This window comes from Mastomys coucha, unplaced genomic scaffold, assembly GCF_008632895.1.
Source record: "Mastomys coucha isolate ucsf_1 unplaced genomic scaffold, UCSF_Mcou_1 pScaffold21, whole genome shotgun sequence".
Lineage (NCBI taxonomy): Eukaryota > Metazoa > Chordata > Mammalia > Rodentia > Muridae > Mastomys > Mastomys coucha.
Window position 1 is genome coordinate 91,089,735 of NW_022196904.1, and position 13,694 is coordinate 91,103,428.

The window sequence follows — 13,694 nt, forward strand, 5'->3', positions numbered from 1 at the left end:
TAAAGGCGTGAGCCACCACTGCCCGGCCATGGCTTCTTTAAATAGAACAGAAGCAAACGGTGGGTAGAGTGGTAGTACTGCCCTTTAATCCCAGCACTTGGGAGGCAGAAGCAGGAAGGACAGGCAGATTTTCGAGTTTGAGGCTAGTCTGGTCTATAGAATGAGTTCCAGGACAGCCAGGGCTACACAGAAACCCTGTCTCAAACACTCCCCACAAAGGAAATAAAGAAAAACAAGAACACCCCCCCCCCCGCCGCCCCTGAAAAGAAAGTCAATGGTAGGAGAAATTGAAGAGGAGCCCTGTCTAGAGCCAAGCAAGGTAAAGGATAAAGCTTTGAATTTGCTGGGTCTGTTTCAATTTTATATTACTTTGAAAGAGGGCAGTCAGCTTTATTTGATGATTTTTTTCTTTCTATGACTTTAAAAAAAAAATTTTTTTTTTTTGAGACAGAGACTCATCATATATATAGTCCTAGATGGCCACCTGCCTCTTGTCTCCTAAGTGCTGGAATTAAAGGCGTGCCTTCAAAACCCATCTTCTCACTTGGCTCTTCTGAATACACACATACCTGAAATGCTTCTTCATACATGCTGAGAGCCCTGGAAATGGAGGCAGTTGGTGGAAGCAAATACCAAAGATGGATAGCAAGTGTTCGTTTCCAATCTAGCTGGGAGCATACATTGATTTGTTTCTGCTCTGAGAGCTGCCACACCTGCAGGAGACAAGAGCATTACCATGTCAACTTTAAGTTGCCTTGGTTAGTACTGGATGTCTACAAGCTGTTCACTTATGTTAATTTTTTGTTTAGTTTTTGAGACGGCCTCAATATAACAGGCTGGCCTTGAGCTAAGAGATCCTCCTGCCTCTGCTGGGATTAGAGGAGTATGCCACCACACCCAGTCTTAATGTTATGGCTTGGAGGTGAAATTTTCCATCCCATTTTCTTGCCATAATTGGTATAAGACATAAGAAATAATCAAAGAATAAACATCAAAAACTGGATTAAAATAATTATTTCATTATTGGTAAAACGAAGAGTCGTGGCTATTAAAAGGAGCAATACATTGGAAAACTGTGCAAATACATCAATATAGATTTTAAAATGTCTGAGAAGTCATAATTATAAATTGTTTACTATATAAATACTACTGTGGTATAGGATAGATTTTTTGTATTTAGTTTTGTATGTGAGCATATGTATGCCATGGTGTGTGAAGATCAGAATTTTGTTAGTGGTGGTTACAGGGACTGACTGACCAGGTTTCAGGCTTGACAGAAGTGATTTTCTTTACCTGTTGTGCCTTCTTGCCAGCCCCAATTTTATTTCAAGTTTATACTAATTAATAAAGTACTTTTAGGCTGGCTGAATGGGTAAAACCTGAGGACCTATTTGACTCCCAAGACCCACTTGGTAGGAGAGAATCAACTCTGGCAAGTTATCCTTCATATAGTGTATATACACATGCTTGAAAGCCAGTGTGCAAAAACACAAACAAATGTAATAATTTTTTTCTAAAAATTATTTTTTGAGACAGGGTAGCCTAAGTAGCCCTGGCTATCCTGGACCTCTCTAGACCAGGTTTGTCTTGAACTTGGTCTAGAGCTCACAGAGATCCACTTGAATCTTATCTACCAAGTGCTAGGACTAAAGGTGTATATATGCCACCATGTCCAGCTAACTGACATTTTAAGTTGAAAATATTTCTACCTAGAAACTGGCCAAACTGTCATTTATAGTAATAATGTAAAATTTATAAGAAAATTAGTATGACATTACCGGTTTTCCAGCTAACAGGGCAAATATTCGCAATCGCTCATCGTGGATGAAGGAGTCAGCCTGGAGCTGATGCCAATCGGCCAACTGCATGGTGAGCAGTTCCCGAACCGATTGGCTTCCCACCAACTGAGACAAAAGAAGGGCAAGGCGATGATCACCTGTAAGAGAAACACAAGCTTTCTGAAGAGGACTAAAGGGTCTAGGACCTAATGAAGTACGGGCTATTACCACCATCTTCCAGGCTCTGGGAGGAAAGACGCAGCTCAGCATTTGTCACGGAAGCATGCCAATGTTATATATCAAAACTGCCAAGAGCCAGGCAGTGGTGCCATACACCTTTAATGCCAGCACTTGGGAGGCAGAAGCTGGTGGATTTCAGTCTGTTTCTCACACAGGGTTTCTGTCCTGGCCCAGCTTTTTTTCAGGGAGCTATCTTTAACAGGCAAGGATCCTCACCACTATACTATGAAGAAAACCTGGACAGCAACTTTGAACTATTTGCCTGCGTGTTGCCCTATATACATACATTTGTACATACTCTATGCATTACAAGGGTAACCACCTAAGTATAGATCACACATTTAAATATTTACAGTGACTAAGTCTTAGAATTTGGGTGATTTTATCCTATTGCTTTCTACTTACCTGAATTTTACTACAAATGCATATAATAAGATCAATACAATTTTAATTAAATAAACAATATTGAAGTTTCCAGTTTCCAGAGAATTGTTTAGGAAAACAAGAAATGGTCTCTAGAGGAACCAACAATCTTACTCGGATATATTTAGAAGGAAAATTACAATTGAGAGACAGGGATAGTGTGGGGGAAGTAGGTAGTGGTAGAGAGGATCTCATTCCTACCTGACTGCTGTGCCAGACAACAGGCCTCACTAATCCTATTGCCCGTGAGGTAGCTGAAGACAGCTTCTATGGGACTGTCTCTGCGGGTTAAGGAGACTTCCTCTTCAATCTGAGGTGCAGCAGTATGGGACAGCCAGCGGGAAAAAGCTCTTCTTCGCTCCAGAGTCTGAATGTATTCACTGGGCTCATCCAGCTGGCTGTCAAGCTCCTTCAGGTGGCCCCACAGGGCTTCACATAATGTCCATGTCAGGCTCCAGTGCTTCACAACTAACAAAGTACAAAAACCAATAATTTAAAGTTTGTCAATAACTCTTGAGAGGCCACCATTAGCTGTGGTGCAAATATTATCAGCACAAAAGACACTCACTCATTCAAGTTTGTGAGTTCACTTCTCCCAATTTGTTCCTCTCAATTTATAAGCTGCCCAAGCATAAGGTATACTGCTCACTCCACGTACCTGTGACAGTTGTGATACTTAGATAGCAACCCGGTGCTCCTTTAAACAAATTTTAGCCTAATTGTGGCTATTAACTGTGATGGTCAAAAAGAGATTTTCTAATTTGACCAAATTTTTCTACAAAATGCATTTAGAAAACTATTTTATGTGTATGAGTTGTATGTATGTACATACGTACATACGTATGTCTGTCTATGCAATATGTCCACAGAGGCCTGAAGAGAGGGCACCTAGTTGGAGTTAAAGATAGTCATGAGTCTCCATATAGATGCTGGAAATCATTTACCATCCACAATTTACTCCCCAACAACAGCAGTAGATTGCTTTAGCATTCTCAGAGACATCTGGTAGAAATACAGCCACTGCTAGGGCTGCTGTCCTGCAAATTGACATCTGAGTCACACACACACACACACACACACACACACACACACACACACACACCCACCCACCCAACCACACAAAATATAATGTTGGGCCTGCCATATGAAGGTGCCAAAACATTAGAGACCAGACAGCTGTTTAACAAGAGGCGCTAGCAAACTGCACATTCCAGGGTTGGAGACTGAAGGCAGAGTCCTATACCTCAATTTGAATCTAATAACTCAAAATGAATCAAAGACTTTAAGACCTGAGAAGTTAAAATGAAATAGGAAAGGACAGAAAATACAGGCCTAAGCAATGCCTTCCTACAGGAGACTCTAGTAAACAGCAAGTTGTTTTTTAAAATTATTATTATTATTATTTTTACACATAAGTAAAGAGCTTCTGCACTATAAAAAAATTAATGGTGAAAAGACAAGATTATGAAGTGGGAGGAAATCTTTGCATCTGTTTAACAGGGGATTAATATCTTGAATAAAAGATAACAACAACTACAACAAAACCCAAACAAGCAAGCAAATCAGTAAGTGGTTAAGCAAACGAACCAATACTTTCCAAACAAGTACAAATCTTTAGCCACCAGAAAATGCAAAACAAAACTCCCTTGAGATTTAGGTGGAATGATGAACGTTAAGAAAAAATAAAAATCAAACTACCCAAAAATTATCAAGTACTGACTGACAGTGTTTAGAGAAAAAGGAATGTTTTTGTATGTTGCTGGATATATAAATTAGTCCAGTCACCATGGCAACGTGTGGAGGTTCCTGAAAAAATTGAAATGTTTTGTTTTAGCTATATGACTTCTTACCCCAAGAATGAAAGTCAACTCATAACAGGGACACCAGAACACTGTGACAGTAGCTTGATTTCTAACAGACAGGTTAGGGAACCAGCCCTGATCTTACAAGCCTTATCAACAGAGGACTGGATAGAAAAAGTGGAATCTATATTACATGGTGGAGGTTTACTGAGCTGTAAAGAATTAAACTATGGCATTTGCAGGTAAGTGGGTGGTAAGCAAAGTAAGTCAGACTCCAAACAAAACAAAATAAAAATCAAACTAGTGTCTTTATAAGTGAAATTTAGGAAACAAAGAAATTAAAAAAAGACAAGCTGTGCTTAGTGGGCTACGCAAAGCAAGCCTGTCCCAAAAAACAAAAACAAAAAAAAAAGACTGACTGACAGACACACACAGTGAGTAAAAGGAGACCAGTAGGGATATGGAAGAGACAATATTAAGTAAAGAGAATAAAAGGGGGTATGATTAAAGTTTGTTTACACACACACGTATACACACATCATTAGCACATGCCAATAATGATAAAGGGCAAGTCACTGCACAACTCCTGACACACTGACCGCTCTAAGTCTAAAACTTCCTGCACAGAACAAGCATGGCTACTAAATGTCTTTGTTATTTGTCATTAAAGGGTTTCCTTTCACTTACTCTCATGTTACTGTTATTTTTAAAATTTAATTAGAGGCAATTAAGTCAGTAAAATTTTAGATGGGAAAAAAATTTTCCTTTTATAAAGATGATTTGCAAAACACATACTCAAATATCTTGGTTTGAAATAAGAGGAATACAATAACCAAAATCTGAGGTTTTTGATTAGCTGTGGGTCTCTGAGGAAGTATTACAAGCCACAAGAATGAATAAAAACAGTAACTCAATTTCTTTCTTCTTGCCCCAGGTGAACTGCAGCAATATGTAAGCACAGGAAGTCACCTGATACCCATAAGGAAATACATCCTCCTAGAAACACATGCAACTGTTGACCTGACTCCTAGGATGAAGATTAGCAGCATGATGTGTACTTACTTGGCAGTTCCAGCAAATCTCTGGGTGATTTCTTAACCCACTCTGCATAATCATGAATGACGGAGACCCCAGGATTGGGGACAATGAGAGGACACAGCTCATCTACATGGACAGTGCTATGTTTTAATTTGAGCTCTAGAGGTGTCTGGTATAACTGCAGATCTTCATCCAGCTTCCTCTGTCTCAAGCCAAGTTTTTCCAAATGAACTTTGAATGGGGATTCAGATAGACTAGAAGAAACAACAGATGAGTCAGAAAATGAAGACAGTTGAAACTTCCCTACAAACAACCTATACTTTATTTCTGACTTCCAACAGAATAAAAGGCATTTCACTGCAATGTTTGTTTTTTTGAGACAGTTTCATGTAGCCTAGGCTGGTCTTGAACATGTAACTAAGGATCACATTGAATTTCTCATCTTCCCGCCTCCAGATGCCTCCAGAATGATGGCATGCAGGCCACTATACTGGGTTTATGCTGTGCTGGGAATGAAACTCAGAGCCTCATGCATACTATGCAGACACTGTACCAACTGAGCTACATTCACAGCCCTTAGAGCCTAATTCTATTTTTATAAATGATTGTCCAAGACTTACATACTAGAGTGAGAGTTACATGAGGTTATAAGCTGCCCACTGTGGGTGCTGGAAATCAAACTTGGGTCCTCTGGAAGAATAGGAAATATTAAGACAGTAATCTATACAGTGTCAGCTTCTTAAATGTTAAAAAGACTAATGAAGACTATTAAACTAGTAAGAACTTTATTATCTTTCAACATGTGTAAAGTTAGTGAATAATAATTTCCAAGTGACCAATGCTGATGTTTATAAAATCATGTATGAGTAATGATACAAAGTGTAAGATAACCAATACATTTTAATGCAACAAAGCACAGCTCAGGGTACAAGTATGGGAGTCAGTAGTTACTTGTTTCACTACTTATTTGGACACTACAAAATCTAAGCATCAAAAGTTGTATGTAGAATGCCTAGTTTGCAAATACTTAGGTGTCAAAAGTTATGAAGGTTAGCTTATACATTCATGTAACCCTAAACTTGATATACGGCCAAGAAAGACTATGAATTTCTGATTCTCCAGCCTTTATCTCCTAAGTGACCTGACGATATGTGTGTACCAACACCCATGGCCAGATTCTTTTCGAGACAGGGTTTCTCTGTATAGTCCTGGCTGTCCTGGAACTCACTCTGTAGACCAGGCTGGCCTCGAACTCAGAAATCCGCCTGCCTCTGCCTCCCAAGTGCTAGGATTAAAGGTGTGTACCACCACTGCTCAGCCTATAGCCAGATTCTAAATTACTTAATTCCTTTGTTTGTATCTGTTTTAAATTGATGTGCTAGAGATTGAAGTGAGAGTCTTGGGCATGCTAGGGAAGTGCAGTCCTACTGGGTTGTATTAGCACATGAGTTTCTAAGATAGGTTCTTGGTATCTCTAGTAAGTTCTGCTTGTCTCTAGTGCTGGCATTACAGATATATACCACCATGCCGAGATAGGCTACAAACTTAGATGAACATGGAGTCAGTCTGAACTTGATACAACTTCTAAAACTGATATTAATAATCTTCAAAATAATATAATACCATAATCTAGAGTCAATTAGTAAATTTAGAATGGATTTTCCTGAGATGTTCATGAAACTGATCTTTATTTTTCCAAAATCAATTAAAAATTAATAAAGTAATCATATTCATTTAATCCATATACACAAACTTATTAGGATTATAAAAAAACACATAAAAAAAACTGTACATATTTGGTGTAAATGCAATACATTTTGTATGGTAATTACCAGAGGACTTAATTATAGGGACTACATAGGAACATATATGGTACTATGTATACAACATATATGAAATACTTATACTTGGGTTAAAAATTTATATAATATAGAGAGATCAAAATGCAGAGTGCTGACCTTGGGTTTCTTGATAACAGAACAGCCCCAATTACAATGTGGACATTCCCCTAAAGCATCAAGAAACATAACTCACGATTTAACAGCTACTGGATTGGGCAGGAATCCGTATTCCATAGAATCAGCAACCTGATGATTTTCCAGTTGGTGGGGGCCATGCAGTTGTTCTCCACTATTAGCAAGAGTCCAGTTGGGACCCCAACCAACCCGAAATGAACGTCCCATGAAGAGGGCCATGTCCATCAAGAGCTTCCCCTTGCCATACGTAATGGATTTTTCAAGAGGGACTAGGCCTGGGTGCCTTCGTATTCCCACTGTTTTTAGCTGAACCTCAGGGGCTGGGCTGGGCACTGTGAACACAGTGGCCAGGGGCAGAGGGACAGACCAGGGGGATGTGGATGGGACGTTCATGAGAGATGATGTCCTGGGAGTGCGACATTCTTGCACGGAGGCACTTGGTGAAAGAAAAGTTCCACTTGCAAATTTTGATTGCAGCAACCCACCAACTGAAATAAAGAGGAAAAGATGCTTAACAACACAGTATGTTTCTTCACTAACAATATAAAATCACTAAGGATGAAGATATTCAGGCAGATTTTATAATAATCACTTTTCTTTGGAGACAAGGTCACTATGTAGCCTAAGTGCCAGAACTTATGAGGCTCCCAAGCGAGCCTCAGAAGTCTACCTGATTCTTCCTCCTGAGTGCTAGGATCAAAGATGTGCACCACACTTGGCTATAATATGTTTTTTTTGTTGTTGTTTTCCCACATAAGATTTCTCTGTATAGCCTGGCTGTCTTGGAACTCACTATGTAGACCAGGTGGGCCTTGAACTCTGCCTCCTGAGTGCTGGGATTAAAGGCATGTGTCACAATATTTACTTAAAAAGATTTTAAATTATGTGTATGTTTGTGGGTATGTCAACAGGACTATAGCTCCCTATGGATGCCAGGTGTCCAATTCTCCTGAACCTGGAGTTACAGGTAGTTGTAAGCTGCCGGATATGAGTGCTGGGAATCAAACTTGGGCCTTCTTCAAGAGCAGTATGAGCTTGCTACCACTGAGCTATCTCTCTAGTACATGATAATTAACCCTTTCAGCTATGAAAGCAAGAATTTTAATGATTTTATGAAGGAAAAACAAAAACAAGACTCCTTGGGGAGTACGTTAATAACAATATTAAAGACAATTATGTGTAGACTTCCCTTTTCAGTAACATTCATCAGGAAGTTAGCACCACTATTCACATTTAAAACTGAGGGAACAGGGCTTAGAGAAGGGGCCTTTCTAAGTTCACAGCGCTACCAAGTGGTGAGATTGGGTGATCCGTCTGGATAAAACTGTTCTTAAGGGTCATACCCTAACTGAAATCGTATATGCAATAAAACTATTTTAAAGCCGGGCGGTGGTGGCACATGCCTTTAATCCCAGCACTTGAGAGGCAGAAGCAGGCAGGTTTCTGAGTTTGAGGCCAGCCTGGTCTACAGAGTGAGTTCCAGGACAGCCAGGGCTACACAGAGAAACCCTGTCTTGAAACAAACAAAAAATAATGGATGCAACTGGAGATAATAATATACAGTAGATTAGATTAGTCCCAGAAATACAAATATTGCATGTTTTCTCTTATTTATGGTTCTTGGATATTACAAATTTCCTATTATTATTTATGTACTAATGACATAGTAGAAGAAAAATTGTCTGGGGACCAAGAAACAGGAAAGGGCAAAGTAAGTGGCTAAGAGAGAATGGAGAGTATGCTAAAAGGACATTATAATGGCTAGAGCATGCAGCTCAGTAGTTCAAAGCACTCCTTGCTCTTGCAGAGGACCTGTGTTTGGTACCCAATACACACATGGGGGTGCACAACCAACCATAACTTCACTTTCAAGAAACTTGACACTCTTTTCTGACCTCTGTAGACACTGGATGTACCTGTTACACATACATGCATGCAGTCAAAAAAAAAAATTCAATACACATAAATCTGAAAATTTTGAGTTTATGTTTGCATAAACACAGCCTTATGTATATATAAGTAAAATATAAAAACAGCTGGGTGATGGTGGAACATGTCTTTAATCTCAGCAATCTGGAGGCAGAGGCAGGCAGTGAGTTTGGGGCCAGCCTGATCTACACATTGAGTTCCAGGACAGACAGGGCTACACAGAGAAATCCTGTCTTGGAAAAACCTAACTACAGGGCTGGTGAGATGGCTCAGTAGGTAAAAGCACCAACTGCTCTTCTGAAGGTCACTGAGTTCGAATCCCAGCAACCACGTGGTGGCTCACAACCACCCATAATGAGATCTGACATCCTCTTCTGGTGTGTCTGAAGACAGCTACAGTGTACTTATAATAAATAAATCTTAAAATCAAAGCCTCATTTTAAAAAAAAGTTAAAAGAAAAATCTAACTACAAAAAAAACCCAAAACAAACAAACGAAATAAAACCACAAAAATCCCATACATATCAAAATGGAAGTTCTGATATTATAATGTTCAGTGCTAGTCTGAGGAAATGTTATCAAGGGATGCTTTAACAAGCTAAAGTACTTTTTTTACTTGGGATAGAGAGATAGCTCATAGTCTGCTCTTCCAGATGACCTGAGTTTAATTTCCATCAACCATGTAGCAGCTTACAATGTCAGTAACTCCAATTCCAGATAATCAGACATGCACCCCAGTCTGTAGGTACTGGGCACACAAGTGACGCAGAAATACACACAGGAAAAAGCATCTATACATATAACATAAAAAAATTTCTTTTTGAGATGAAGTCTTGCTAAGATGCAATGTTCATCCTGAACTCTTAGTCCTCCTTCCCTAGGTTCCTAAGTGCTGACATGAAAAGAAATACCCCAGAGTGAAGGCTATTAAAAGTCAAGTTTACTTTGAGTACAAATAGCTAATATGTTTTAGCGATAGCATCTTGTTATAAATCTCAGGCTGAACTCAAGGGGCCAGAGATTGTGTGTGAGCTACCATGCCCCTCAATCATTTAATTTTGTTTTTCGTTTTTGGGGTCTGTTTTTTTTTTTTTTTCCGACACAGGGTTTCTCTGTGTAGCCCAGGCTTGCCTTGAACTCAGAAATCCACCTGCCTCTGCCTCCCAAGTGCTAGGATTAAAGGCATGTGCCACCATTGCCTGGCTTAATTTTGGTTTTTAAAGTGTGTGTGTATTTGTATGACCATAAGGAGAGGTAAAAGGACAGCTTTAGGACGTGGCTCACTCTATCTACAATGCGAGTCCTAGGAATTAAACTTGCACCTTTACCTGCTGAGTCTTCTTGCTGGCTCCTATTTACCTTTTAAGAAAATTTCCAGTGGTAGTTCTTTAGCTTTCAATGTATCTTGAATTACAATTGCCTAAATTCCCAGTGATATCAATACTCCATAATACTTTTATTTTTTGAGATTTTTTTCAAGAAAAAAAAAGTGTATGTGTTTCTGCCTACATGACTGTGCTCCCATGTTCATGCAGTATCTGAGGAGGACAGAAGAGGGCACTGTATACCAGGGCCTGGAGTTACAGATGGTGTTGAGAATTGAACCCAGAGTCAATGGAGAACAGTCAATACTGCTGAGCCAGCTTCTCTCCAGCAAGCATTCTATAAAGTATTATCTGCAATCCGAGTAGGAAAAGGAAAAGTTCTTTTTTTTTAAAGATTTATTTATTATTATATGTAAGTATGTGTAAGTAGCTGTCTTCAGATACACCAAAAGAGGGCGTCAGATCTCTTTACGGATGGTTGTGAGCCCCCATGTGGTTGCTGGGATTTGAATTCAGGACCTTCAGAAGAGTGCTCTTCAGTGCTCTTAACCACTGAGCCAAGTCCCAAGGAAAAGTTTTAAAAACTAATATGTGATTACCCCACAGGGACTTTTAAAGGTTTAGGGAAAAGTAGATACTTGATGTTTGCTATTAATAAAAGCAGTACGACAATGTAAGGACTAAATAAAAGGAACATGGCTAACTTGTGGAATCTAAGTATTACGGTGGCGTTTAGACTAGAGCTTACTATGTAATCCACACGCACAAGTAACTAAAACATGGCTATCAATCAATGAACACAAGTGGTTTCCCAATAAAGAGGTACTTATGATGCTTAAAAACCTGCCTTGTCAGGTTTTAACTTTTTCTGTTTTAAAATGTGTGTACATGTGTGTGCGTGCATGCGTGGAAAATTTCAAGAAGTAATTTCTCTCCTTCCACTATGTGGGTTCTAGAGATCAAGCTCAGGTCCACAGGCTTGATGGCAAGCACTTTTTCCAATCTATGCCAATTTACTGACCCTTTTTTTAAAAAAGACTTTAATGTTTATGCACAAGTGCTTAAGTATGTGTGTGTGTGTATATATAAGTATATGTATGTACGTATATGCATGCATGTACCATGTGTGTGCCTGGAGGCCAGGGAGGCCAGAAGAGGGTGTCAGATCCCTTGAAACTGGAGAACAGAGGGTTATCAGCTACCATATGGTTTCTGAGAACTAAACTGGGATCCTCTGCAAGAACAACAAGTGTTCTGAGCTGTTGAGTCAAGCTCCTTGGGTCTTGCTGTGTTGTTCTGGGTAACATCAAATCCACAGCAATCTCCCAGCCTTAGATGGTAGGAAGAGTATGGTATGTATTTTTTAAAAAAATGCCTATTGTTATACATAGTTATATGTATATGTTATACATAGGGGTTCTGCTAAAGAAATCCATTCAGCTTAGAACAAGAAACGTGAAAAGTAGAATCTAGCTCAAGAGTGTCCTTGAAACCAGCACATTTTATACTGTACCTATGGAGCGGGATTTTGATGAGTGGGAGGCTGAAATGGGGAGTCTAGGAGAACAGATTTCCTGAACAGTCTCTGCTTTGGAAGGGAAGTGACCGAAGCGTTGATCCACGGCATCGACATCTTCTTCATCAATAAGCAATGATGCTTTCATGATCTAAAAAAGGCAGTATCTACAGAATGAGTATTTTCCAAAAACTGAAAGACCATAAAAGAAAAATGCAGTCTATACAAACCAAAAAATAGTTTCTTTTAAAGCCTGTGCCCAGAACAAGTATACAATATTTTTGTGAGCAACACACTACTAACCAGTATGTGCCTCATTCAGTAGATGACTTTAAAGTCAAACAAGCCAAAGGCTAAACAAAAAAGTTAAAGCCAGAAGATGAAGCAGAGAAATTAAACCTCTATTTACCATGTCTCTAAAATTTCTATGTTTGAAACCTCAAAATTACGCTACAAAGCAGATAAAGTACAATTTCAGAGAACTAGTAGTTCTTAAATGGCTTGTCTAAAGTCAGGGCAGTAAAGTTACAAAAGATGCTGAGAAATCAGGTTTTGTAAACAGAGACCACTTTCTCACCATCAATATAGAAGTTCCCTTACTGAATAAGAATATGAAACCTGCTTCCTTTTCTTTATAGTGAGGTCTCAACAGTTTTACATGAATACTCAGAAGAGAGATGTGATGTGACAGAAGAGATTAAATATTAGTTTGGTTTTCTGTCAGAATAAGGATGGGCCAGAACGTCACCTGTAAAACATGTGGATTAATTCCCAGTGAAGATGCAATATGTGTTGAAGCAGACACGGGCTCCTGATCCTCAGGCACACTCTCCTCTAACACAGAATCCGGAACTGGCTCCTGGGTGATGTCTACCATGTCGCTGTCCAGCTCCACAACCCTGCCTAACTGCTCCACTTCTGGGCTCTGGCTCTGCAGACAGCAAAAACAGAGAAGCAACATTCAAATAAGCCAGAGTAATGGTAGATCAGATCAACTTTACTCAGAATATGATAAAGAGATATCATATTCTGCCTGTTCTAAGCGATGAAAGCAGATTTGTTAGAGGCTTTAACAAAATGGTTCACGGACCATCCTTTTCGAATTATGAGCCAGAGTTGAGTATTCCAGTCAATGCCCAAACAGTGGTCTTCAGAGACAAAAACTACACCTTACTTCTCTTAGTTAGCAACCAAAATTTCCTGGTTTACACAGGGTCACCCAAACTTCTCAATGACTTGTAGTTGGAAGTAATTGTAAAGAGAAAAAAGGCACCATTATTAAGGCATTTCCCCCAAATTATATTCTTAATACACAGATAATTCCATCTTGTCACTTGCATGTATGTATATGTGCCGTTGTCTGTCTGGTGCTAAAAGAGGTTAGAGGACAGGCTTAGATTCCTCCTCGGGGCTGGAGATCTAGATGGCCATGAGCTACCACTTAGGTGTTGGGATCTGAATCCGTGTCTCTTCAACCCCAAGCCTCACAGTTTTTTGTTTTGTTCTTTTTTTTTTTTTTTTTGTGATAGAGTTCCTCTGAGGAACCCTGGCTGTCTTGCCTCTGCCTCTCAAGTGCTGAGATTAAAGGTGTATGCCACTACCGTCAGGTATAAATAAGTTTTTAGCTAATAGTTTTGATTCTGGAATCTTTTGGGTGATTAGAGTCA

General features: G+C 39.4%; 2 protein-coding genes across 3 annotated transcripts in view; both read right to left on the reverse strand.

Moving 5' to 3' along the window:
• Positions 1-5,660, reverse strand: part of LOC116101303 (nuclear pore complex protein Nup98-Nup96-like) — a 16,816-nt gene extending 11,156 nt beyond the window's left edge. The window contains exons 1-4 of the mRNA XM_031384900.1: positions 5,306-5,660; positions 2,643-2,909; positions 1,779-1,936; positions 570-713 (exon numbers count right to left, since the gene is read on the reverse strand). Coding sequence (XP_031240760.1) covers positions 570-713; positions 1,779-1,868 — 234 coding nt within the window. The 5' untranslated portion in view covers positions 1,869-1,936; positions 2,643-2,909; positions 5,306-5,660. The remainder of the gene's footprint in view (positions 1-569; positions 714-1,778; positions 1,937-2,642; positions 2,910-5,305) is intronic.
• LOC116102688 (nuclear pore complex protein Nup98-Nup96) overlaps positions 5,105-13,694 on the reverse strand; it is a 77,605-nt gene continuing 69,015 nt past the window's right edge. The window contains exons 20-23 of one of the 2 annotated variants that reach the window (XM_031387654.1): positions 12,776-12,958; positions 12,025-12,178; positions 7,316-7,745; positions 5,105-5,535 (exon numbers count right to left, since the gene is read on the reverse strand). In XM_031387654.1, the coding sequence (XP_031243514.1) occupies positions 5,283-5,535; positions 7,316-7,745; positions 12,025-12,178; positions 12,776-12,958 (1,020 nt within the window). In that variant the 3' untranslated portion in view covers positions 5,105-5,282. Of the gene's footprint in view, positions 5,536-6,939; positions 7,746-12,024; positions 12,179-12,775; positions 12,959-13,694 lie in introns of those variants that run through there. The other variant, XM_031387655.1, reaches the window with a different exon arrangement.